General features: G+C 38.5%; 1 protein-coding gene across 2 annotated transcripts; it reads right to left on the bottom strand.

The window, feature by feature from the left end:
• Positions 1 to 894: 894 nt before the first annotated feature.
• On the bottom strand, positions 895 to 25,171 carry LOC134804565 (dual specificity protein phosphatase CDC14AB-like). Of its 2 annotated transcripts, none has more exons than XM_063777671.1 (16): positions 24,684 to 25,171; positions 22,621 to 22,796; positions 22,398 to 22,542; positions 21,226 to 21,355; positions 20,635 to 20,760; positions 20,186 to 20,238; positions 19,751 to 19,950; positions 17,632 to 17,710; positions 15,168 to 15,330; positions 14,047 to 14,136; positions 13,043 to 13,193; positions 9,932 to 10,129; positions 8,532 to 8,704; positions 2,982 to 3,037; positions 2,397 to 2,584; positions 895 to 1,124 (listed from the first exon to the last, which is right to left on the bottom strand). In XM_063777671.1, the coding sequence occupies exons 1-15, from the start codon at positions 25,064 to 25,066 to the stop codon at positions 2,542 to 2,544; spliced, it is 2,166 nt and encodes a 721-aa protein (XP_063633741.1). In that variant the 5' UTR covers positions 25,067 to 25,171; the 3' UTR covers positions 895 to 1,124; positions 2,397 to 2,541. The 2 variants fall into 2 exon arrangements, with proteins under 2 accessions (XP_063633741.1, XP_063633742.1); XM_063777672.1 differs by having other exon boundaries at positions 8,532 to 8,695.

Here is a 25,171-nt window from a genome sequence, read left to right as displayed (position 1 = left end):
CAGGCCTAAGAATCATCATTTAACAAGGGATGGAATAACGTTTATCAGCTCTCCTTTTTTTCGTAGATTGGTACGAGTATATTCGATCTCTTATGCGAACCAAAATTTATATTAACTAACAACACGTTCATTGAGAAAAAAAATAAAATATCCGAGTTATATGACGGCAAATATCTTGCCGTTACCCACTAAAGGGTAAAGCAAAAACAAACATCTTCAATGCGAAGTACTTACTCTAGAAAATTATTTTTAAGTAATAGTTTTTTCACCACACCAGCTCGGAAAGGCTTACTTTGCACTTCAAAAACTGATAGCAAAGTTGCATTTTATTCACATGCAAAGTAATCAAATGCAAATTTCTTATGTTTGCTGGTAGAATTGACTTTTAAATGATGATTTTGGATGCTAAATATTTAAAAACATTCATTTGGATTTGATTTGGTTTGATTTTGTTTGATATATTACATTTAATATTTGCTTCGGGTTGGTGTGGTGAAAAATATTGTGATTCACTCGGAGGCAAATTTTGTTTAACCCTCGTGCTTTGAAACCCTCGCAACGCTCAAGATTCCATTTCGAACCACTCGCTACGCTCGTGGTTCAACTTTGGAATCTTTCGCTTGCTCGGGTATCAATATTAGCACGAGCGGTTAAACAACAACTTTGCCCCCTTGTAAAACAAATAACTATTATTTTACCGTTCTATCGCCATGCATGATTTATGTATCCATGCCAAATTGCAGCTTTCTAGCACTAGAGTGTTGACTACGGAACCCTAAAAAACAGACAATACTTAACATTATTTTTTGAGTGCCACGGCGTCGGTATGAAAATGTAATCAAATCTTACATTGGATATATCCTGATTGGATAGAGGAAAATAAAGAAACAAACGACTCTTACAATAAAAACGTTATATAATTAGTTAGTCTTTTCCACTGCCTAAATAGGTATTTAAAATAGTAATATGCACACGCGTAATTTTCTGAAAGATAAAACCATCTCAACAGAACTACATTTCAAAAATACAAGCTTAGTTTCTTCCATGAGTCCTGTCGTTCTTATCCGTTCAGCTGAAGATGTACCTACTATGAACTGCACCAACCGAACCTTTGCCTCACCGAACTGAAACATATAACTTGAATGTAGGCATAATATACTAACACCGTGTTTTTTATTTCCGTTAATTTCAAGGGGTGCATTTCTAAACTTAAAATTAGTAACTTTCTCAAAGACACCGGTATTCTAATTAACTCCATTTCGGAGATAATTAATAATTTAATTTTATCTGATAAGGCCCCTACGAGCGTGTACACTCGTCTTAGGGCCTGTTTACATATTGATTAGTGTTTAGTAAGAGTTTATATATTTTCTACTAAACGTAAATGCTATCTCGAACGATTGATGTTCGAAATGTCATTAATAAGTGACAGTTTTCAATTTTTGGTTGAGTCAAATGTAATGCCCGTGTTACAACAACGCTATATGCAACATTTAATAACTTATTATTTTTGGAAGTCTAGGGGGGAGGCCTATGCCCAGCAGTGGGAATTAAACCTTATAGGCTAGTTAAAAAAAAAATTAATTAAAAAACACAAAAAAATGTAAATTATACTTGGTCAAGCAAATCTTGCCAGTAGAAAAATGCGACAAAATTTAAAAAATTTAGGCGCGAAGGATTATCGTCTCATAGAAAATTTGAATTTCGCGCCTTTTTGTACTGACAAGATTTGCTTGACCAAGTATAACTATGTCATTTAGTGTTCTTAAACGTACTAAACCATACCGCGAAGTTAACGGAATTCAATAAAAACACGGTATACCGGGTGTTGCCTGTAACACGAGCAAATAATTAAATAGTTATTTTCACCTCAGCAGCTCGAATAAGGGTACATGCGATGCGGAATGCGATTTTGCTCACTGTTTTTAAGTAGCAAAGTACCCTTGTTCGAGCTGCTGAGGTGAAAAATAAATATTGCCTTCAATGTACGCTGACATCAGTGTGTTTGACGTTGCTTGTCACGCTTTAAACATAACAAAATCTGCAATACATTGCGTCTTAGAATAAACTGTATACATAAGTTATTATTAAAAGTTGCTGAACAAATGTTGGTCAGTTTGAGGAGTACCTATATACAGCCCACTGTTTAATCTTTTGCTCCTGTTACGGGAAACACCCGGTATACTTAGGTACATCTAACCACCTTGAATTCTACTGTTTTTTTAAATAAAAACAAAGCGGTTTCGTTTCTACGAGGGAAATATTTCCCACCTGATTTGAAACATTATTTCAAAGTGATAGGGTTAAATTTTGCATTATTCGTGAGAGCCTGACCCCATAAACCTTGGAAATATTAGAAGTAATAAGTCTATCTAGCGTCTACCTACTTTACTTACCAATGGCATAAAGCGATGGTATTCTCCTAACGTTTACGCGTAATTTGGCACTGTCTTGTAGTTGTGAGATCTGGTTGGCGTCCGCCACTACAGCTCATATCATACGCCTTAGGAGGAGGCCTCATTGTGCTTGAGACTGCTGACATCACCGGAAGAGTTTTTTGCCGGGAGTTTTTTTTGATATAGAGCTGAAAGAAGTAAACATTGCCGTACCTAATTTATTCCAGAGCCACAGAAAAAAATAAGATGATTTAGGAGGAGAGGGAAGTCGACCATGTCTTATTTTTTCCTACATGGTTGGGAGTCTTGATAGTTCTTACGTAATATCACAAAATGTGCAAAGTTAAGATTATACATTGACAAAGCGCGGACTGATTAAAATTATGGTACCTTGGTAGGTACCTGAAGAGTAATGATATAGTATTTTGAGGGCCGACGTTACAAAACGAAACGAAGTTGAGTCCTAAGAACACTGCTGTTAGGATCCTAAGAATACTGCGCCGGAGCGCCGCGCGTTGGAAGTTAAGCGACTCAAATAAGAGAGCTGGAGTAGAAAACAAGTATTTAAAGTTCAAATTTACCTACCTTTTCTTGTCTACTTTTTCATCACAGTTGCTGTTGTTTCGTAACCTTCTCTGGATCTGAAATACGAAAATAGATTTATTAAATAAAACCGGCCAAGTGCGAGTCGGTTTCTCGCGCACGAAGGATTCCGTACCATTACTCAAAGAACGGCAAAAAAAATCACGTATGTTGTATGGGAGCCCCACTTAAATATTTATTATATTCTGTTTTTAGTATTTGTTGTTATAGCGGCAACAGAAATACATCATCTGTGAAAGTTTCAACTGTCTAGCTATCATGGTTCATGAGATACAGCCTGGTGACAGGCAGACACATTACACAATGGTCAACGGTCAACTCACCTACTTTTTATATTTTTATCTGATTTATTAATTAGAACTTGTGTTTAAAAATAACTCCTCAATATGTTTTTCTAATAATTATCTGGTGCTTTATTTCACCCAAGGTGTGAAATAATTTATTTTAACTACGGTCAAAGACCCTAATGTATAATGTATTAAATGTATACTCTACCTACTCATCTCATAGGTACTAAACATTAATCAATATGTAAAGGCCCTAAGACAAGTGTATAGTGTATACACGCACGTTGTTAGGGCCTTATCAGATAAAAATAAATCATCGATTATCTCCAAAATGGAGTTAATAAGAATCACTTGAAATTAACGGACTTAAAAAAACACCGTGTAATAGGGTATTTCATCATTATCATCATCATCTCAGCCATAAGACGTCCACTGCTGAACATAGGCCTCCCCCTTGGACCTCCATACGTGCCGGTTGGAAGCGACCCGCATCCAGCGTCTTCCGGCGACCTTAACAAGATCGTCTATCCATCTTGTGGGTGGACGTCCTACGCTGCGCTTGCTAGTCCGTGGTCTCCACTCGAGCACTTTTCTACCCCATCGGCCATCTTCTCTGCGTGCAATGTGGCCTGCCCATTGCCACTTCAGCTTGCTAATCCGGTGGGCTATGTCGGTGACTTTAGTTCGTCTACGGATCTCCTCATTTCTGATTCGATCACGTAGAGAAACTCCGAGCATAGCCCTCTCCATAGCTCGTTGAGCGACTTTGAGTTTTGAGATGAGGCCGATAGTGAAAGACCACGTTTCGGAGCCGTAAGTCATCACTGGTAACACACATTGATTAAAGACTTTCGTCTTGAGGCACTGAGGTATGTTGGACGAAAAGACATTACGTAGTTTCCCGAACGCTGCCCAACCGAGTTGGATTCGGCGGTTGACCTCTTTCTCGAAGTTGGACCTACCTAATTGACTACTTGTCCTAGGTAGATGTACGAGTCAACAACTTCGAGTACCGAGTTCCCAACAGAGACTGGGATGGGCACAACATTGGCATTTGACATAAGTTTCGTCTTGTCCATGTTCATTTTCAAGCCCACCCGTTGTGAAACTCGGTTGAGGTCATCGAGCATCATGCTGAGTTCCTCCATCGACTTTGCCATGACTACGATATCGTCGGCTAACCGAAGGTGTGTGACGTATTCGCCGTTGATGTTGATGCCAAGTCCTTCCCATTCCAGGAGCTTGAAGGCGTCTTCCATTACGGCAGTAAACAGTTTCGGAGAGATAACGTCTCCCTGCCTTACGCCTCTTCGCAATGGAATCGCCCTCGTGCTCTGCTCCTGTACTCGGACCGACATGGTGGCGTTACTATACAAACACTTCAACACTTCGATGTACCGATAGTCAATATGGCATCGCTGAAGAGACTCAAGCACCGCCCATGTTTCCACCGAATCGAAGGCTTTCTCATAGTCCACAAACGCTAAGCATAATGGCAAGTTATACTCTTCGGTCTTCTGTATAACTTGCCGCAGCGTATGGATGTGGTCTATGGTACTATAGCCTTTTCGGAAACCGGCTTGTTCGGGAGGCTGGAAGTCATCAAGTCTGTGTTCGAGATAGACGTGCGCGCCGGTCGAAAAAAATCGGGCGGCGGCGCGCCAGGAAATAATTCACGGCGGCGGCGTAACGCCGGCGGCGTGGGATTTTTCAACTTTTCAATATTAAAACGTATATAGGGGAAAAAATCTCAAAAAACTGTGTTAGTATCATTTGTTTGGTGTTGTTATCTTATTATGTGGTTGTTTATTGTTGAAAAATCATGAAAAAAATCGATTTATAATAGTTTGGAAAAAAACATAGGTATGTCAAATATGTTGGATGTTGCCAGGTTCAGTGTAAATAAGAAGATACGCCGCATAGTGAAAAGACGTCCAGTATTTTGGACGTTGCCGAGTATACATACCGTAGGTAGTTTATGTGCATAAGGTTTTTTTTGGTCAATTTCATGTTTTTTTTAATAAATATAGAATAATTGCATTTTTTAATTACAAATACACTTACGGATAATGTCTAGTCAACTTATGTTAATATGAATTTAAGTAAAACCCATTTTTTTTATATTTTTCCAAAAACTATATAGCTCGTATAGGTGCCTAGGTGGTAAAATTTTACCAGTCATTGACGTCATTTATTAAACTTAGCGGGGTATCGTAGGTTGCATCATCTGAGCAATGGTTTTTACAATAATGTATGCAATTTTATAAATAATTTCGTAAGAAAATTCTCAAATGAAATCGGGTCTGCCTCTTGATGTCTTGATGAACGCACAGGAAAAAAAATCCGTAAAAATATTTTTATCTATTTGGTTCATTACGTTGTAATACGACTTTTTAAAACGTTTTGTAACACCTTACATGCCTCTGTTTAATTTATTTACCATAAAAATTACCAGAATATTTGATAATTTTACTCTTCGCATACTTGGCAATGTCCAACATACTGGACTTAGCAAAAGTGCCCTGTAATCGACAACGGTTAAAACACTGGACATTATACTTTGTAAATGTGTTTTACCCATACATACAACACATTTTTATGTAAATCATACTGCCACATAAGAAATAGTTAGTATGGTGTTGGTGCGACATAAAATAGTAGAATTTAAATTATATAACTAAAAAAATTCCGTACTAAATTATTGCCATGTTTAAGTAAGTATTCTACCTCAAAAATGTGAGAGTTACGTAGGAAGTGGCGCCCGCAATAATTTTCAACTATTTCTTATCGGAGTATAACCTATTACATATTTTAACGCTGCATAATACTGTCTTAGAAAAAAAATTTCGGCGCGAATTTTAAACTACCGGCGGCGGCGGCGGCGCGCTGACTCCTTATGGCGGCGGCGCGCCGCGGCGGCGCGCACGTCTAGTTCGAGACGGTTCGTGATGACCCTTGAAAACAGCTTATAGACATGGCTCAGAAGCGTGATGGGTCTGTAGTTCTTCAATAGGTTGTTATCACCTTTTTTGAAGAACAGCACCACCTCGCCTCTATTCCATGTTTCAGGCGTTATGCCCTCGGACAAGACGGAATTAAAGAGCTTCTGGAGGACTTTAAATACCGGTGTTCCACCCGCTCTCAGAAGCTCTGAAGTGATTCCGTCTTTGCCCGGCGCCTTGTTGTTCTTAAGCTGCTTCAGGGCCATCCTAATCTCGTACAGACTGATGTCCGGGATATCTTCGGTATAATGTCGGGACAGCTTGGCTCTTGGATCTCCTACCAAGCTGTCAACGGGCTTTGCGATCGAAGTGTATAACTGTCCATAGAACCTCTCGATCTCACCTAAAACCTCCGCTTTGCTCGACGCTATGCTGCCATCTTCCCGTTTCAGCTTTGTCAGCTGGCTTTGCCCAATAGACTTGTCCTTTGCGAACACTTTGGAGCCTTGGTTTCGCTCAATAGTCTCTTTAATACGGTTAGTATTAAAGAGACGCAGATCATGTCGCAAGGACTTAGATATACGTCTATTGAGCTGCCTATATGACTCCGCGTCATCGGGAGACTGCAACTGTAGCGAGCGTCGTTCAGCCATGAGGTTTAAGGTTTGCTCGGTCAATTTCTGAGGTCTATCTTTACGGCGGGGTCTAAAAAACTTAGACCCTACTGTGTGGACAGTTTCCACTAGCCCGTCGTTGATTTCGTCCACTGAAGCCAAGTTCTCTAGGCAAGCAAAGCGGTTAGAGAGCTCGAGTTGAAAGCTTTCGGGGTTTTGAACATGGGCTCGAGTAGGTCGGAGCGTAGACTTCATCAGGCTGGACCTTTCAAGTTTAATATTGATATTCAGTGTGCCTCTTACGATTCGGTGATCACTACCGGTCTTTACCCTGTTGATCACAAAGATATCACTGAATATCCGTTTCTTGTCGGTCATGATGAAGTCTATCTCGTTTCTCGTGGAACCGTCAGGACTCATCCAGGTCCATTTCCTGTGAGGCGGCTTCTGGAAGAAAGAGTTCATCATGAAGAGTTCCTCTCTCTCCAGAAAGTCGGCCAGCCTCTGACCCCTAGGGTTCCGTTGCCCATACCCAAATTGCCCCACTCTCAACTCATCCCCGCTTCTCTTGCCCAACTTTGCGTTGAAGTCCCCCATAACAACAGTAAAGTAGGTTTTAGAAGTATGTATGGCCCTACTTACGTCCTCATACATAGCTTCTACTTCATCATCGGAGTGTGACGAGGTCGGTGCGTATACCTGAATGACCTTCAGCGAATATCTTTTGGATATTCTGAGTATTAGGTATACCACCCTGCTCGACACACTGTCGATGGTTATTATGTTGTTTACGAGGGACTTGTGAACGAGAAACCCGACACCACCTTGGGACTGTTGGTCGCCCTCCCGGTGGTAGAGCAAGTTACCAGACTTCAGGGTTGTCGTGTCCTCCCCCTCTCTACGGACTTCGCATAACCCTACAATGTCCCAGTGTAACCTGCTCAGTTCCTCTTCCAGCTCGCAGATCTTTTCGTCAGTCCTCATAGTGCGTATGTTGTGTGTTACCAGGGCCAGTCGTCGTCGGGGCGGGTAGCCGGATCTTTGCCGGAGATTCTTAGCACCCCTGACCCCGCTAATGCCCTGACCGCTAGGGTATTTGACTATATTTAAAATAAATTATTTTAAATATTATGCATGAAATAAAGCACCAGATGTATAATAGAGAAACGTAGACAGCAGTTATTTTTAGACACAATTTCTATTTTAAAACCCGTAGAGACTACAAGACTAAATGAATGTTGCGTTCTGTGTCCAACCGGCGTCTATGTCGTAATTTTATCAGTCTGTTGTCAGTCTGGACTGGCCGCGTAGCCAAGATCCCAATCGCTTACGCTCCGTAGCGATCGAAACGCAACTGTCACTGTCGCACTAATATGGAAGAGTGATAGAGAGACATTAAGCTTTTCGTTGTCGAAGCGATAGCGATTGTAACCTTGGCTAGGCCGGCTGATCGTCTAACCGTCTCCATTTTCCATCATTCTGGCATCAGTCAAAACTCGAATGGAATGATGGACGGAACTGACGCCAGAATTAACGTGTAACCGATGTCTGACGGGTTCGAAAAAAGGAGCTGATTTGACTAGTACCTAGTCAAATACCCTATTAGAAAATCTTTCGGGACTTAAAATTAACACTTGGAGCAAAAACTAAATTGCTAAAATAACGATTATTAATGTAATAGGTACCTACTTTTATGCTATTGAGCACGTCTCCCTGCGTGGCGACGGTTCGCTCGTCGGAGCGCACGCGCGGTGAGCGCTGAAACACCGGCGATGGCGCCTTGCGGGGCGCGCCCAGCGAGCCCGCGCCCACCGAGTGCCCGGCGAGCGACCCCTCCCGCTGACCGGTTACACCTGAAAACACTTGAAAATAACAAATAACCAACACGTCACAATATCTATTTTACTGTTCCACAGTGCAATGTATTAGATTTTTAAGGAAACGATTTTTCTTCTAATTTGTTTCTTCGTGGTTCGAGAAAATGCTGTCATCAAGTTTTGACAGAACATACGCAGATCTGGGGGGCACGGTATATAGTGCCCCCGCCAAACGAACCAGGCGAAGCGCAAGGGCACTACCTGCCTTTTCTCGAAGCGCTTCGTCGTTTTTTTGAACCTCATAACTTGGGTTGGGTCTGGATTATACCAAGAAAATAAGACTTGGGATTCATATCCCACATTGACATCATATGATCATTCATATGATGTCAATAGTGAACTTGTTAAGCATAAAACATTTCAGTTGCATAGCTCTTATACTTAGATTTTATTCATATCTAAAAAAACCCGATTTCGTCACTGACTCACTCACTGATGATCATCAAAACCTTTAGGGTACTTCCTGAAGTCCAGGGAAGGGAAGGGAAGGAACGAAAATTTGGTATGTAAGATAGTCTTAGTACACAAACTAAAAAAAATCTGGGATTTTTAGCCCCTAAGGCAAAAGGTGAAAAGGGGGGTGGAATTTGGTAAGGGGAATCAATAGCCGCTGAACCAATTTAGTTGAAATTTGGTATGTACATAGTTTTTATTATGGGGAAGGATATAGAATAGTTTTCAACCCCAAAATCATCCCGTAAGGATGGAAAGGGGGTGGGAAAGGGCGTTAGGAGGGAAAAGGGGGCTGAAGTTTGTATGCTGGGGAATCAATAAAAAGCAGATTGTATAAAAGATGCCCCCAGGTACGTATTTCAGGATTTTTAATAGTACATTACCCTCAACCCTTTAAATTAGGAGATGGAAGATTGTCATAAGCAACTTAGAAAAAGAAGTGAAACCCCTCCAAAAACATTTTCATATAAAATGTTGCCAAGACGAAACCATAAGGCTCGCTCTGTCACAAAGTTATCAGATCTCTTGTAGAGCCAAGCTTCTAACTCTACAAGCCCTAACTTCACAATCTCTACACCTTAGTCAAAATATGTGGCTTGGCCGTTAAAGTTGGAGTGCCTATAAGTTTATACCTACAAGACCTCAGCTAGCCTGGATTAAATAGGGACGCGTAGTCATTGCATCCAAAAATCAAACGTCGAACTTGCTTGAACGACAGCAATAATGGTCCTATTCGATGGGCTTTTTTGTCAAACTAACATTTGAGCTTAGACAGAGCTTTCTTCAACGAAGTCTTGGAGCCATCTCTGCAGAGCAATCCTCTGCTGCCGTGATTGCTGGTGCTCGGCGTGTTGGTGGCGCGCGAGTGCTCCAGCACCCGCGCCGGGGTGGGGCTGGGGCTCGGGCTGCGGCCGAGTCTGCGCCGCGGGTTCGACTGCACTGAGCCGCGGGATGCAGCTGTATTGTCAAATTGAGTTTAGGTACATATTAGATGACCTAATAGAGGGATGTAGCTGTCTCGATCTCACAATATTCCTGACACGTTCTCTGACCGTGATATCCAAATGAATTTCATTTGTGATGAATACCAATATTTAACCCCCCTCTTCTGCATACGATTACTACTTTGAAACAATCTCGTAACACACACAGCTACTCAAAATTTAAACTCAGAACTTGTATGCATCCCTTAGGCGCATGGCACACTGCATCAGATTCGCACGTCGCGTCGCTACGTTGTTTTAGCGGCTATAAGTCGGAACGACATGCGAATCGCATGCAGTGTGCCATGCGCCACACATAGTTCCCTACCACATTTTTCTTTTGTTTCACAGAACAAGGTAGGTAGTTACCTACCTTTACCGGGGTGAAGAGGGATGGCGGGGTAGAATAGGTATAAAACCTATACTAACTAGACGTGCGCGCCGGTCGAAAAAAATCGGGCGGCGGCGCGCCACGAAAAAATCCACGGCGGCGGCGTAACGCCGGCGGCGTGGGATTTTTCAACTTTTCAATATTAAAACGTATATAATGAAAGCCACGCTTAACCCTTAAATCGACAAGGGAAAAAAATCTCAAAAAACTGTGTTAGTATCATTTTTTAGTGTTATTATCTTATTATGTGCTTTCACCCAGCAGATGGGATCTGCAGTCAGCCCCAAAACAGTTAAAGAAAAAAATAAAAATAAAATTACAACCTGACTGTAGAACAAACGAAGCTTAAATAATAATAAAATCTTATTATGTGGTTGTTTATTGTAGAAAAATCATAAAAATCATCTATTTATAATAGTTTCGAAAAAACATAGGTACCTATGTCAAATATGTTGGATGTTGCCAGGTTCAGTGTAAATAAAAAGATACGCCGCATAATGTAAGACGTCCAGTATTTTGGACGTTGCCGAGTATACATACCTATACTTTATGTGTATAAGGTTTTTTTTGGTCAAATTCATGTTTTTTTAAATAAATATAGAATAATTGCATTTTTTAATTACAAATACACTTACTGATAATGTCAATTCAACTTATGTTAATATGAATTTAAGTAAAACTCATTTTTTTTCCAAAAACTATATAGCTCGTAGGTGGTAAATTTTTACCAGTCATTGACGTCATTTATTAAACTTAGCGGGGTATCGTAGGTTGCAGGAACATCTGAGCAATGGTTTTTACAATAATGCATGCAATTATATAAATATTTTCGTAAGAAAATTGTCAAATTAAATCGGGTCTGTCTCTTGATGTCTTGATGAACGCACAGGAAAAAAAATCCGTAAAAATATTTTTATCTATTTGGTTCATTACGTTGTAATACGACAAGTAATGACTTTTTAAAACGTTTTGTAACACCTAACATCCATCTGTTTAATTTATTTACCATAAAAATTACTAGAATATTTGATAATTTTACTCTTCGCATACTTGGCAATGTCCAACATACTGGACTTAGCAAAAGTGCCGTGTAATTGACAACGGTCAAAACACTGGACATTATACTTTGTAAATGTGTTTTACCCATACATACAACACATTTTTATGTATGATTTACATAAACTACTGCCACATAAGAAATAGTATGGTGTTGGTGCGACATAAAATAGTAGTAGAAATTAAATTATATAACCAAAAAATTTCCGTACTAAATTATTGCCATGTTTAAGTAAGAAGTATTTTACGTCAAAAATGTGTGAGTTACGAAGGAAGTGGCGCTCGCAATAATTTTCAACTATTTTTTATCGGACTATAACCTATTACATATTTTAACGCTGCATAATACTGTCTTATAAAAAAATATTCGGCGCGAATTTTAAACTACCGGCGGCGGCGGCGGCGCGCTGACTCCTTATGGCGGCGGCGCGCCGCGGCGGCGCGCACGTCTAATACTAACTACTACTTTAACCTAAAACTTTTTTTCCAATTAGACAATTCTTAAAAATTGTATGGGCTAATCTAATTGTATCTATCATACCTAGTATTATTTTGAATCACTTGAAGTTGAAGGTACTTTTTTGGGTTCCGTACCCGTACCCAAAGGGTAAAGACGGGACCCTATTATTTACTAAGACTCCGCTCTCTCTCTGTCACCAGGCTGTATCTCATGAACCATGATAGACAGTTGAAATTTTCACAGATGATGTATTTCTGTTGCAGCTATAACAACAAATACTAAAAACAGAATAAAATAAATATTTAAGTGGGGCTCCTATACAACAAACGTGATTATTTCGCGTTTTTGTGTAATGGTGGGAACCCATCGTGCGCGAGTCCGACTCGCACTTGGCCGGCTTTATTATATTGACTTAGTTCAAGTTCTTTTTGTTTGCATTCACGTTGTACATATGGGTATTAAATAACAAATGAGTTGTTTCAAACATGAGACCAGCAAGGGCATAGCAATATTACTTAACTTTACCTATAGATACGCCTGCCGCCCACCGGACTACAAACTTGTATTTAACTTGCCCTGTTAGTATGTATGTTATTTTGTTAGCGTGGGTAAATCTTGGAAAGGGGTTGTGCACAAATCACGCGAGGTGTTTTCGGCTACTTTTTACCCCTCCCCCTTGGTGATTTTTGGTGAGGTTTTTGGCTATCCCCCCTCCCCCACATAACCTCACGTGTATTTTTTTGAAATTTTTTCATTCGACATAATTCAACCACGCGCTTCTAAATTTCGTAACGTAGACTCGCTATTGTGAAGTTTAGAGGTAAGATTTATTTTTAACGAAACCGAGAAAAAGTATCTTCTCATGTGGTAGGTATTTTTTCTTAGTTTCGTTCACTATACAAAAATAAACGTGAGGTCTCCTTATATAGTGAGATTTTTTTTAAATATTTATAGTTGGGTATAATATATGTTATTAATACCTGTGCTGTACATCGCAGTGATCTTTTCGTTGGCGGCGGAAGTGACTCTGTTGGCATTATGCGGAGTCACAGTGAGGGCATGGCATAATTTATTTAGCCTTTCGTATCTACTGGTGGTATTATTTGCTTCTTTGCTCTTTACAGAGGTATTCTGAAAACATTTAATTATAGCCTTAAAAGTAGACAAATCGGAAATATGAACGAATGACTTAAAAAGATAGATGTTGTTTTTACCCAAACGTAAGGTTTTTGAAAACCTATCATTAAATATAAATATGTAAACTAGTGTATTTTGTTTAAGTAAGTAATTACAATTAGTACGTCTACCATCAGTTTTTACATTGACATATACGCTCACGTCTACGTAATTTACTTTCTATGCATCTCGCTCGTACTCGCATATTAGTGCAAGCGAGATGTACAGAAAGTAAATTACGTAGACGTGAGCGTTAATATGTCAATGTCAAAACTGATGGTAGAGGCTTAGGAGTTTGAATAGTTTACACAGGTTTTTCAAACCTTCGAAACGAAGAGACATCGGCCTAATTCGAACTTTAAGATAAGTCTAAAATTTGCTAAAGATAACGACATGGATCGGATATGACAGCGTCAAAAGTGACGTTTCTGCAAACAAAAACGTCACTTTTGATACTGACATATCCGATCCATATCATAATATAATAAAAAAAGCCTTTAGTTTCTCAACATAGTTAAGTACAAAAAAATAATACACAAAATAAAAGATAAAAAGAATGTATGAGAACCCCTTTTTTATAGGGTATATAGGTTTTCCCGAGCTCTCTGTCTGAAGCTGTCATTATCCAGTTTGGGCCAGCGACTGTCGTTATGTAGTCTGACCAGCGCGTGCGCTGCTTTTGCCTCTGCCGCGCTTTCCTGTGGGTCCGGGCCACACAGTAGTATCATAATATTCATAATATATCTTTAGCAAATATTTGACGTATCTTATAGTTCGAATCAGGGCGATTGTTATTTTAGTTATTTACCTTTTTACCAGCTGCTGTCATTTTGGTTGGCGATGGAGACAAGTTAATAGGACGAGATGCTTTCACATTACTTACGCAAACACTTGTATACTGAAAAACCGAATCAAGCATTAAATATTTTGTAGATAACTATCATCATTATTATTTTTAATTTTCGATTTAGATACCAAAAAATGTTCAATGAAAATGAAAGTTTATTGGTACTATACTATAATGTGCCTTACTATACTTCAAAATTCAATATTGTATGTAAGTTTTAAAATTATTATCTTATGGTAGGTATGTGGTTAGATATACATACCATAGTCTGTCAAACAACTTTGTCGGTAGAAAAAGGCGCGAAAATCAAATATTTTATGGGACATGGGACGATAACGTCGATAACCCTTCGCGTCTACATTATTAAAATTTGCCACTTTTTTCTACTGACGGAAATGGCTTGACAGAACAGTAAAGTAGACCATCACTACTATCATGTTGTAAGTTGTTACACTTAAAATGAGGTTGCGATATAGCCCAGTTCAACCAAAAACAATTTTTTGCCAATCTGATTTAAATTGATCAAATCAGGCCGTGCGGGACGCCTAACGCCAATTTGGGTCGCATATTTCGACCGCCGATTGTAACAGATACTGATATCTGTTACAATACAATACAGTACCTACACCTTATAAAATGAAGTCCCCCGACGCGTCTGTCTGTTTGTATGTATGTTCGCGATAAACTCAAAAACTACTTACTGAACGGATACTTATGCGATTTTCACCTATCAAGGCAACCAATTTGAGGCAGGTTTAGGTGTATAATTTGTTACCCTGTGTGAAGTCGGGGTGGGTCGCTAGTTACAGATAAAATGGAGATGCGGACGCAAGGATACCAATTTGTGACGCTAGTATTCGCGTTTGAAGGCATTTTTTTTTATTTAGAGCGCTCAAATACCTATCACCATAAATCTAAAATTGGTGATTGATAGAGATTGACGCCAATTTATTTTCTCATCAAATCGGTCGATCCTGTCGTAGTCGATGTCGATGAATTTTAAACAGGTCACGTATTGTCAATATCGTCATGTAGGTACCTATAGCAATAAGTTGAGGTTGAGATCAATAGGCTAAACTAACATTGGTGAAACTAGGTCTGCCTCTACTACTGTTGGTTTTCCCCGTAGCCTGATCGGATCTGTTGTTAGCCGGATGCCGGCCGGTGGAGGACGGATTCGTGGGATACTCGCCGGAGGCTCCTTGAGCGCGCCGCGTGGTGCTCCGGCTCCGTTCGTTCTGGTCTCTGTTTAAAGTGAATCGACGAATTATTTTGTATAGAAAAACGTAGACCGTGTATTATAAAGTTAACATAGTATTGTGGGCACTTCAATGCCTTGCCTTGATATAATAATTAAAATGATATTGCCCATGGTCTTTTAAAACATGGTCTTCTATTCCCAGAGTGACACGGGCCTACGTCACAATAACATTGCCACTTTATTTCAACATATCATGTTACATGGGTACATTATACCTATGGTTAATAAGTTAAAATATTTCTTTATAATTTTATAATTTTCATTTATATGTATTTTATCTTAAATTTTACAATAACACGTCATTTTTAATTATTCGTTAGCAATATCTTCCGATTCACGAAAGAAATTTCAGACGTTCGGGTAATTCTGTTTACATTACTGGCAACACAGGATAGCGCTGTCATATTTGACAATTCGGATCTAGATAACTTCATGCCCTGACCGTCATCCTTGTCGAACGCGTGTTAATTGTTATTTCCTTCTCGCTCAGTGTCAGCAGTCGCAGTGTTTTCCAAACTTTTCACGTCGTAAGCTTGGTAATTAATGTGTAACTGTGAATTAGTTTTTCAAACGTTTGTCTTGTACAGATAAATAAAGTTTAATATAATACATTAGATTTGTTTTATTTTACTATGTTTCTACATGAATAACTTAAAATGAATGCCGTTAAAATAATTTTCACCGTTGGTTAAAATTCTCCCACATTTTAAAGTTTGAGAACCTGTAAACAGCATGATGACGTAGGCCCGTGTCAGTTAGGTCATACGCGAATCTCGGAATGGAGTACCAGGCGGAGTATATTATTATACCATGATATTGCCCATAAAATGTAAATAGGGTAGTGGCACCAATAGATTAACAATTAAACGACTACCCCAACTTTAGATTTTTATTTCTGTATGTTAGACGCGTTTCCAGTAACTTTATTTTTTTATATGGTTCAACATACCTATAGCTAATCAAGTTGAGATTAAACGACTCCGAACTATCTAATCATTATTTGGTTGCCTCAAACCCACCCCAACATTCTGGCTCCCAGCTCTTAGCGCCATAGAACCTCCACACCTGGGGCGAAAAAAGTGTCATCTCCGAGAAGCAATAAAAACCAAATGCCTCATAAACACCTCAGAGATTTTGGAGAGAAACGAAATTGGTTATTCAATACTTACGCTATTAAATTTCCAATTTAGCAAGAACCCTAAAATGGCATACCTAACAATCCCGTGTGGCGACTGCACGTAGGTACCTAGGCGGCGATCGCTCACAACCGCATACCTATATTTATTGTCTTAGAACTGAAATGTTAGCCTCGGGGAAGATACTACTAACTACTAAGTGTGTTAGATACGTCGATAATTTAATTATTTAGATTTTAAAGCCAAACGTTCATCTTCTGGGGGTCGGTCATCTTTTAGTGCCACTAACTCTACTACCAGTCATTATAAAAAGGAGACAACTATCATAGTTCAGGTTCTTAGCTTAACCATTAACCATGCTGAGGGAGATATAAATACTTAAGTACCTTTTTGTTTTATTAGACACATGAAGACGATTAGGCCTCAAACATAATAAAATAATTGTAATATAATCGCTTACCTGAGATCGTTTTTAGCACATATTAGTTGAATAAAAGCATTTGCTGCACTCTTACACATTTAAAATGCCGAGTAAAAGCAATTCGGCTACTTTTACGAAACATTTTTGCTGAGAAAAAGCAGTGCGGCTGCTTTTATAGAACACTTTCACTGAGTAATAGTAAATTGCTAATGTTTATAGAACAAATAGTCGAATAAAAACACTATCGTTGCTATTAAAACACTAGAAGCGCTTTTATCCACTTTTACTCAACTCTTGCAGCATCGATTTGCTTCTTATACAGCGCTTACTCGATTTTTATAACACTTTTAGTCTGTATAAGTGCGCCTTTTCGCGTTGTGTAAACGCTTACAGGACTTTTATTCGACTGTTTTTACACCTTTTATAGCACCAAAAAGCGAAAATAAAAACGTGCTCTCAACTTTTATAGCACATAGATTTGCTAGTTGCGATGTCTCCCAGATATTTCGTTTACGTTACGTATGTTAAACTTCTTGTTACTTTATTGTTTCATTGAGGACTTGTTTCTACTACCAATTAATGTTGTAGATACCTGAATATGCTGCGTTTCATGCTTCTTGCGCGACGGGACCATAATAGTTTCAAGAATAGTCAAGGCCAGGCGCCGCAGAATAGTGTTCTTCTGATAATTTAATATCATCATCATTCGTTTAAAAAGAAACGCTTACCCTTTGTAGAAAGGAGTCGGAAAACTGTTGTTAGATGATTCCTTGCTACTATCCCTCTTCATCCGCGGCTTATTTACGGCTGTTACAAAAAGACAATTCTCAAAAAAACATACCCAGGACTAGACAAGGACGGGTCCGGGATACATTGGTCCTTGGGATTACTTGATGAAAATTTATTAAGTAGGGGAAGTACGGACAAAATGACAGGGTGTTTTGATTTTGAATCATATATCTTTATTTATTGTAATTATGATCAGTCTCATACATTGAAAATCATCTTAGGTTCATTGACTACTAGTAATACAGTCTTTTAATTGAATAGGAACTATATAAAATTTAATATTAATAAATAAGTGGACGAATGAAAAAAAACCATTTTGTCCATATAGTATGGACAAAATGACACACTAAATATGGGTATAATGACATACCAAAATTTTAAGAACAAAGCTCGCAAATAAATGTTTTAGTCTTCTTTGAGACATCAGCACAAGAAGCGTGAGCCCAACGAAAACAACTCATGCATCTTAACCAGCTTTCTCCCGGCTTAGACCGCGAATAAAGATCATTGCAATAAATGCAGGGGCAGTCTTCTTCATCCTCGTTTTTGGCGGCAAATTCTTCATTATTGGAGCTGGAATCGATAGTTTGAGCAAATTGACGCTCCCGCGGCATCTCTCCTAGAGAGTAACAATCAAAAGTCAATAATCAAAACACTACGGACAAAACGACACACGTTACGGACAAATGACAAACACTATGTCGTTTTGTCCATCGTATAGGCATGTCATTTTGCCCAAATGTACACAACAAACATTAAAAATCATATTTAATTAAATCGATTGAAAATTGTATTAATACTAACTCAAATCACAAGTTTATATCATAAGTCTTCCATTTTAGTAAATATAATATACAAATATAACACAAAACTCACCAAAAATCCGAAGAAATCAATAAATAAAATAAATTTTTGTGGACACGAAACACGTTCTCAATCGTAACTTCAAAGAGACTGACCCAATGGCGCTGGGTTTCTCGCAGGATTGTAAAAATGGCCGCCGTCACGTGTTTTTATGTTGGTGACCTCCCTATAACCCGCCAAATTCGAAATAAACCCGCTATGTCGTTTTGTCCGTATATGCCATTTTGTCCGTATTTCCCCTATGTATTATACTTAAATTATTTACATGGGAATGTGAGTGTAAAAAGAAAAGATAGATGTCTATTTTGTGTTATTGTTATTTAGAAATATGTATTAACCCTTTGAACATTTTACGTTATAAACAAAATCGTCACTGACACGCTAAGGTGTCAAGGGGCGCAAGCGACCAAATGTAAACCTTACTTGAAAGTGAGAAGGTTACTTTGACAGCGTAAGTAGGTAGGTATACCTACTATAGTAGGTAACTACGTCACATCTATACCTATAGTTGTCCATGGCGCGGTAGGCACGACTAGTAACGACGACTTCAGGTGTTCTTGACGTTCAAAAGGTTGAAAACGTTAATAGTAGGTAGGTATTAAATATTAAAATTTACAATAGCCAAAATTTACAATGACAAGGGTTCATGTTTCACATAGGTACATGGTGTTTTTTTAACTCCGTTATTTTCGGGGTATGGCTAAGTAAATTTAAGGAAACAGAATGGCATTTTTTTTTTTCGTAAATTGTAAAAACAGCGTTGTTGTAACACGGACGTTGTATTTAAATCCACGAAACAATTGAAAACTATGATATAACTGACACTAAAAATGGAGTTAAGTACAAGGAACGAATTAGGATTCTTTGAGAAAGTTACTCAATTTAAGCTCAGGAATGCACAATTAAAATTAACGGACTTTAAAAAAAACCGTGTAAGTATATGTTACTTTGTAGTGACACTTATTAAAATCTTACGTGGCGTTCTGAAGACTTTTGGGCCATACCTCAACAATCTCATTCCCCTGGCTATACCGCAAATTCCCAGGAGATTCCACTAGGCATTTTTGGTTGTAGATGGAACTTGGCACCGGTTAGACAGTCGCCAAAAATGAGATGCTAATAAGCTGAATCTCCTGGGAATTAGCGAATAGGTATGGCCAGAGGAATGAGATTTTTCAGGAATGACCCATTTACCTTCTCGAACTTTGGAGGCCCGAGGCCTTGGTGGCGGCAGTATATCGGACCGGAGGCTCCACTGGATGGGCGGCGGCGGACTGTGATTGCCTCTTGCTAAAATCTTTAAGCCGGTTGTCATTTTCAAGGCCTTTTCGGCAATCGAATACACTCCGTACTTGTGCACCGGAATACGATCCTCGTCATTAAAGTATTTTTTCCTAGCACAAACTTCATTACGGTTAAAATTTTATTACAAAATTAGACAATTCTAAACTACTTATTCGTATCTATAGGTAGAGGTATAGGCACAGATTAAAAGTCTAAATTAAACAACTGTAAGCTGGATATTTAGCGAAATTATGCACTGGACAATTTTTCAACAACAAGTGCCGGCGACTATAGTTTAGTCCTCAACGATTGAATACTTTATATGCAAACAATTTATATATTTACCTGTAGGTGTTGCCTTGTTTTGTCAACCAAGATTCTATTTGCTCTAACCATCCCTGTAACACACCAGATTACGACTTAGGTATATAGGCGTCAGTTTCGTCTACGAAGACCTCGTAATATTATTGAAACTAGTTTGTGTGGTAAGTCTTAGTATGCTATTTACACATCGGTAACTCGTGGCATTTAGGTAGCACTTAAAAGATTAGTTTAATTAATTCCTTTTTTTAGTGGTTATTTTTTCTCGACTCGTAAAGGAAGAACATTGTCACATCACTAGTCTGTTAGGAACTGTCAAGTGCCACGAGTTACCGATGTGTGCTCATCACTAATCTTTTAAGTGCTACCTAAATGCCACGAGTTACCGATGTGTAATAATATTTAAATAGAGCTAACAAAGTAGGAGGGTGATAACTGATAAGTGTGAGGAAATTGACATTCTACAAAGTCACCTGTTGATGGCCGATGACCGAGCCCGGCCTGCAAATTCTCATCCACCCGATCGCTTCGCGCGCGGTCATCCGGTAGTGTTTGATCAGGTAACTGCCGATCAGTGACCCCGTGCGCCCTAGACCTGCCTAAACAAATCCTAAGTCAGATATCAGAAAGGATCAAACGGTAGGTGTCTACATCTACTGGGTCTGCCCCAGCGAAAGATACAGATGAACCCAATCTGTCGTTCCCTTTATATAAGTATATTAAGTAGGTAGGTACTGCAACGCAACATACGTTACTGCACTGCGGTAAGGGTAGACCATTAAAACTCACAGCACATCAGCTGTTACCGGAGTGAAAATGGATTAGCACCAGGGCCACAACCAGAATATCGAGAACTCATAAAAACAAACACACGCGGACCATGCGGTTAGTGCTCATAGTTGTATTAGGTATGTAAATTACCATGTTAGCTTGAAAGCATATTTTGAAGAGAACGTCGATAATCCTGCGACTAGGAAATTCAAGCTATAAGCCGAATAATGGCCAGCCAATTAAGGGACACGACGAATATTTCTTCTGGTGGCTTTAGATAATAAACTCGTAACCTTGCAGTGCACGGCTATAGCACCAGCCGTGTCCTCGCTGATCTGGAGGAACTTGAAGAGGATGTGTCGCGGCGGGCACGAACCGTCTGGGAAGAACAGGTCTTGGTGGTCGATTCCGGCTTGGGTGAACCTACACGTCATACTTGTGTTAAAATTGTGTTCAATTGTGAATAAAACCCAAAACAGATGTAATCATATGTTTAAGTAGTTAGATGAAACTGCCTATCATTTCGATCTCATAATCATAATCTTATGAACCATATAATTTCGGTGGCAGATTTTCAACATTTCGGATGAGTACCTAACTATTACTATTAATGGTGCAACAGGGCTGCTGCAGCAGGGATTGGAACCAATAATAGATAAATAAAACAAGCCTTTCCAATTGCCTGTGCACAAATTAACATTAGGTATAGGTATTTTTTTTTTACCCTCCACCAACCAGTGTTGGGCAAAAAGTAATTGCATTACGAATTATGAATTGCAATTACAAAATGTAATTTGAATTATAAATTGAAATTACGGAAATGTAATTTCTAATTGCATTAAAATTGCACTGCATTACAAAATGTATTTCGCAATGCAATTAGAAATTACATTTTGTAATTTAAATTCGTAATGCATTACTTCATGCATTACAAATTACACTACTTAGTAAAACGTTTCATTGTTTTTATATAGCATGCTATACTTGTTTGTGGGTTTGTGTTTAATTAATTTAATTTAATGCAATTACGAATTAATGTTATTTCAATTAAAAATTACCAGGTAATTCAAATTAAATTCAATTCAATTACGAGCGTAATGCATTACAAGTAATTGCATTAAATATAATTTAATGCGTAATGCAATTACAAATTAATTGCATTATGCCCAACACTGCCACCAACCCCCTGAAGTATAAGAAAATCTGTAGACGCTTTCCTGCTCGCAAAAAAAAACTTTATATAACCTTTATTTTCTTCCTATCATCTACCTTTCGATTCCAATAGGTCTCTACGACGCTCGAGTAACTACACATTTAGCATCGCCGCCTCGCGGACTATTACTAAAATAGACTTGGATCAAACCCCTGCACTACTTAAGTATAAGTACTATCGCTAAATAGGTACTGATTTATTCTAAGAGGGCTAAACGAATTGCCTTTTATTCATAAATATGTAGCAACTCACACATCTCCATCATAAAGTTTCTTGTTCAATCTGATAACCATTGTGACATCATTCTCTAAAAAATAATTCATATAAATTTCAGGTGGATGGTATAGATTTACGCTGTAGTCGACATCAACCGGTCCAATGAAAGCTAAAAATTTTCCTGAAAATCACAATGAATAAAATATTTAAGTTATTGGTATAACTTTGATATCATGTAGTTTTAATGTTTTCCGTTCACCTGGAACTATCCAATTTAGATCACCTCCTGCTATCTTGTCCAGTCGATTATAATCGTCGTAATTGAAATCTTTAAGGTTGAAGAATCCCATGTCCTGAGCTTTCTTGATGGCTTTTAGGCAATCTAGTATAGTTATTGTAAAGATAGAATCCCCGTCAGTTGCATCTTGAAAAGGTCTACAACCGAAAATAATTAATAAAAGTTGTGACATATTATCGGAACGCTTACGACGCGACGCGACGTGTCAAGGATTGTACTTCATAGTTGGTCCCGAATAGTCCCCATGGTCACATTTAGGGCTTCCAATACCGGGATCCCGGGATCCCGCAATACCGGGATCCCGTCTATTTAAACGCATTTTTCAATAACGGTATTTTTATGCAATACCGGGATCCCGGTATTTTCAAAAACAAGGAAAATGTGCCGATTATATCGTTTAATATCCATTATAATGATTAAATTCAGCTGTATCAAGAACATTAATACACGTCAGCCGCATTTAACTGGCATCATGACCTAATTTTATTGAAACAAGATCTGTGCAAATGCGTTACATAAATATTTGGTGATGAATTCTGATGTTCAGGATATGATATTAATATGTGACGTTATCTATGAAAAGGGACCTTATTGTCGATGGCGCTTACGCCATTATTAACGATGCTCCGTTATAAATACAATGCCGCGCGATGCTGTGCGGCGTAAGCGCCATCGACAATAAGGTACTTTTCCATGGATAATCCCATATAATTCTTTCTTAAAATTATATCAAAAAGTAGAAAGAAATGAGCAAGGAATTGTAGTATGGCATACGAATTTTTGGGGCAAAATTGAATATACATAGTTGGCTGGTCTATTAGCTTGAACTAAAAATGTGACGGGATCCCGGTATTGATGAAGACAGTTTCGGTATTAATCCCGGTATTGAAAGAAGTCCGGTATTTGGAAGCCCTAGTCACATTGTCATCAGTTTCTGATGGGATTCTGAAGAAATAGCGGAATATATTCAAATATTAACGCGCCGAGCGTTTGGTTATTTTTAGGGTTCCGTACGTCAAAAATATAAAACGTAACCCGTATAGGATCACTTTGTTTTCCGTCCCGTCCGTCTGTCTGTCAAGACCCTTTATCGCGGGAACACGTGGAGATATCGAATTGAAATTAAAACCATATAATCAATTTCAATTCAAATTTTCTTAGTAAATTTGTGTAAGGATGTCCCTATAATATTTATTTATTTTTATTTATATACTCAGGTCTACAGTCCCTTAATTTCACGTGTAATAGTAAGTAAATTACGATACAAGTGCGAATTACCTTTTCGCACGTGTATTGTACAACATTAACAGTACATATGTGGCCCTTAAATTTTTTGACATAGGCACGTATTGTCCTTAATCCCGCCCTAGGGCGGTAAAGTAGCACCATATGTACTGTAAAAATATATACGGCCGTATATGCCGCAAAAAATATATTTTGACACTTTCAAGGGAATCAAAATTAATAGAGCACTTCCCGTTGACCTAGAACTATGAAATTTGACAACTAACAACGTCTTACACTACAAGTACAATAAGGAAATATCTCTTAACTATAAATTTGTAAAAAATATCAATAAAATTAGAAATAAGTTAAATTTGTACGGAACCCTCGGTGGGTGAGTCCGTCTCGCACGTTTTGTAAGTCGAGCATTTTTCCTCGGATAACGACATTTGGTGAAGTGAAACTGCTGATAAAAAACTATAAAAATAATGGCATTATATTTTTAACCAACTTCCAAATCCCAAAGGAGGAGGTTATCATTTGCTGTCAGTTCTTTTATTGTAAAACGTTACGAGTTCTGAAAGATAAGCGAAATGTTTGGAGTTGGCAAATCATTGTTTAACTGGTACTGGTATAGATTTGAATCCTTACAATATACTTTCCTTAGATTACCAGTATTGAAGCCCAGGTGGTGGTCATGCAGCTTGGCAGGCAAGGCAGGTTCACCACCAAGTAGGCTACTGTGACCGGTAAAAGGTACAAACAATACAATTCAATAGGTAAACTGTATAGGTACAAACCGGTAAGTAATTGATCCATTCATAGTAAGAGGCTTCAAGGCGTCTTTCGGAGATAAGCCCAAGAGCAGTACTCCGTAACAGCCCATGAGGAAGGCTGCATTGGCCGCTTTCGTCGGATCTGACGACGTGTAGTGCACAATAGCTTGCTTGTCCAAAAATACTTTCAATTTTTCAATCAACAATTTACAGTATTTATAAACACAACCGAGGTTAAGGGGCCCGAAGTCTGAGAAGTAATTTTCATAAACTAATTCGTTATCGATACTAAAATAATGTGTATCTGGCCTACTGTTGATTAGTTTATCTTGTCTCAAAATGGCAAAATATAATATGTTTTTAATATACTCTGTCTTAAACACAAACTCGTTAACACGCGGCATCATTGCAATAGCAATGTTCTGTTTGAACTTATCATAAAATACATTTTATAAGAAAAATAAGATATGCAGCTAAATGCCACTGAGACATAACAAATTTAGGTACAAACA

This window comes from Cydia splendana, chromosome Z (assembly GCF_910591565.1).
Source record: "Cydia splendana chromosome Z, ilCydSple1.2, whole genome shotgun sequence".
NCBI lineage: Eukaryota > Metazoa > Arthropoda > Insecta > Lepidoptera > Tortricidae > Cydia > Cydia splendana.
This window is presented reverse-complemented; position numbering and strand designations above follow the sequence as displayed.

Coding starts and splice junctions, on each gene's coding strand:
- LOC134804565 (XM_063777671.1), bottom strand. CDS start 25,066: ATGATGCCGCGTGTTAACGAGTTTGTGTTTAAGACAGAGTATATTAAA. Junction 13,194..14,046: donor TGACAGCAGCTGGTAAAAAG/GTAAATAACTAA, acceptor AAATGTTTTCAG/AATACCTCTGTAAAGAGCAA. Junction 10,130..13,042: donor CACTGCGATGTACAGCACAG/GTATTAATAACA, acceptor TTGACAATACAG/CTGCATCCCGCGGCTCAGTG.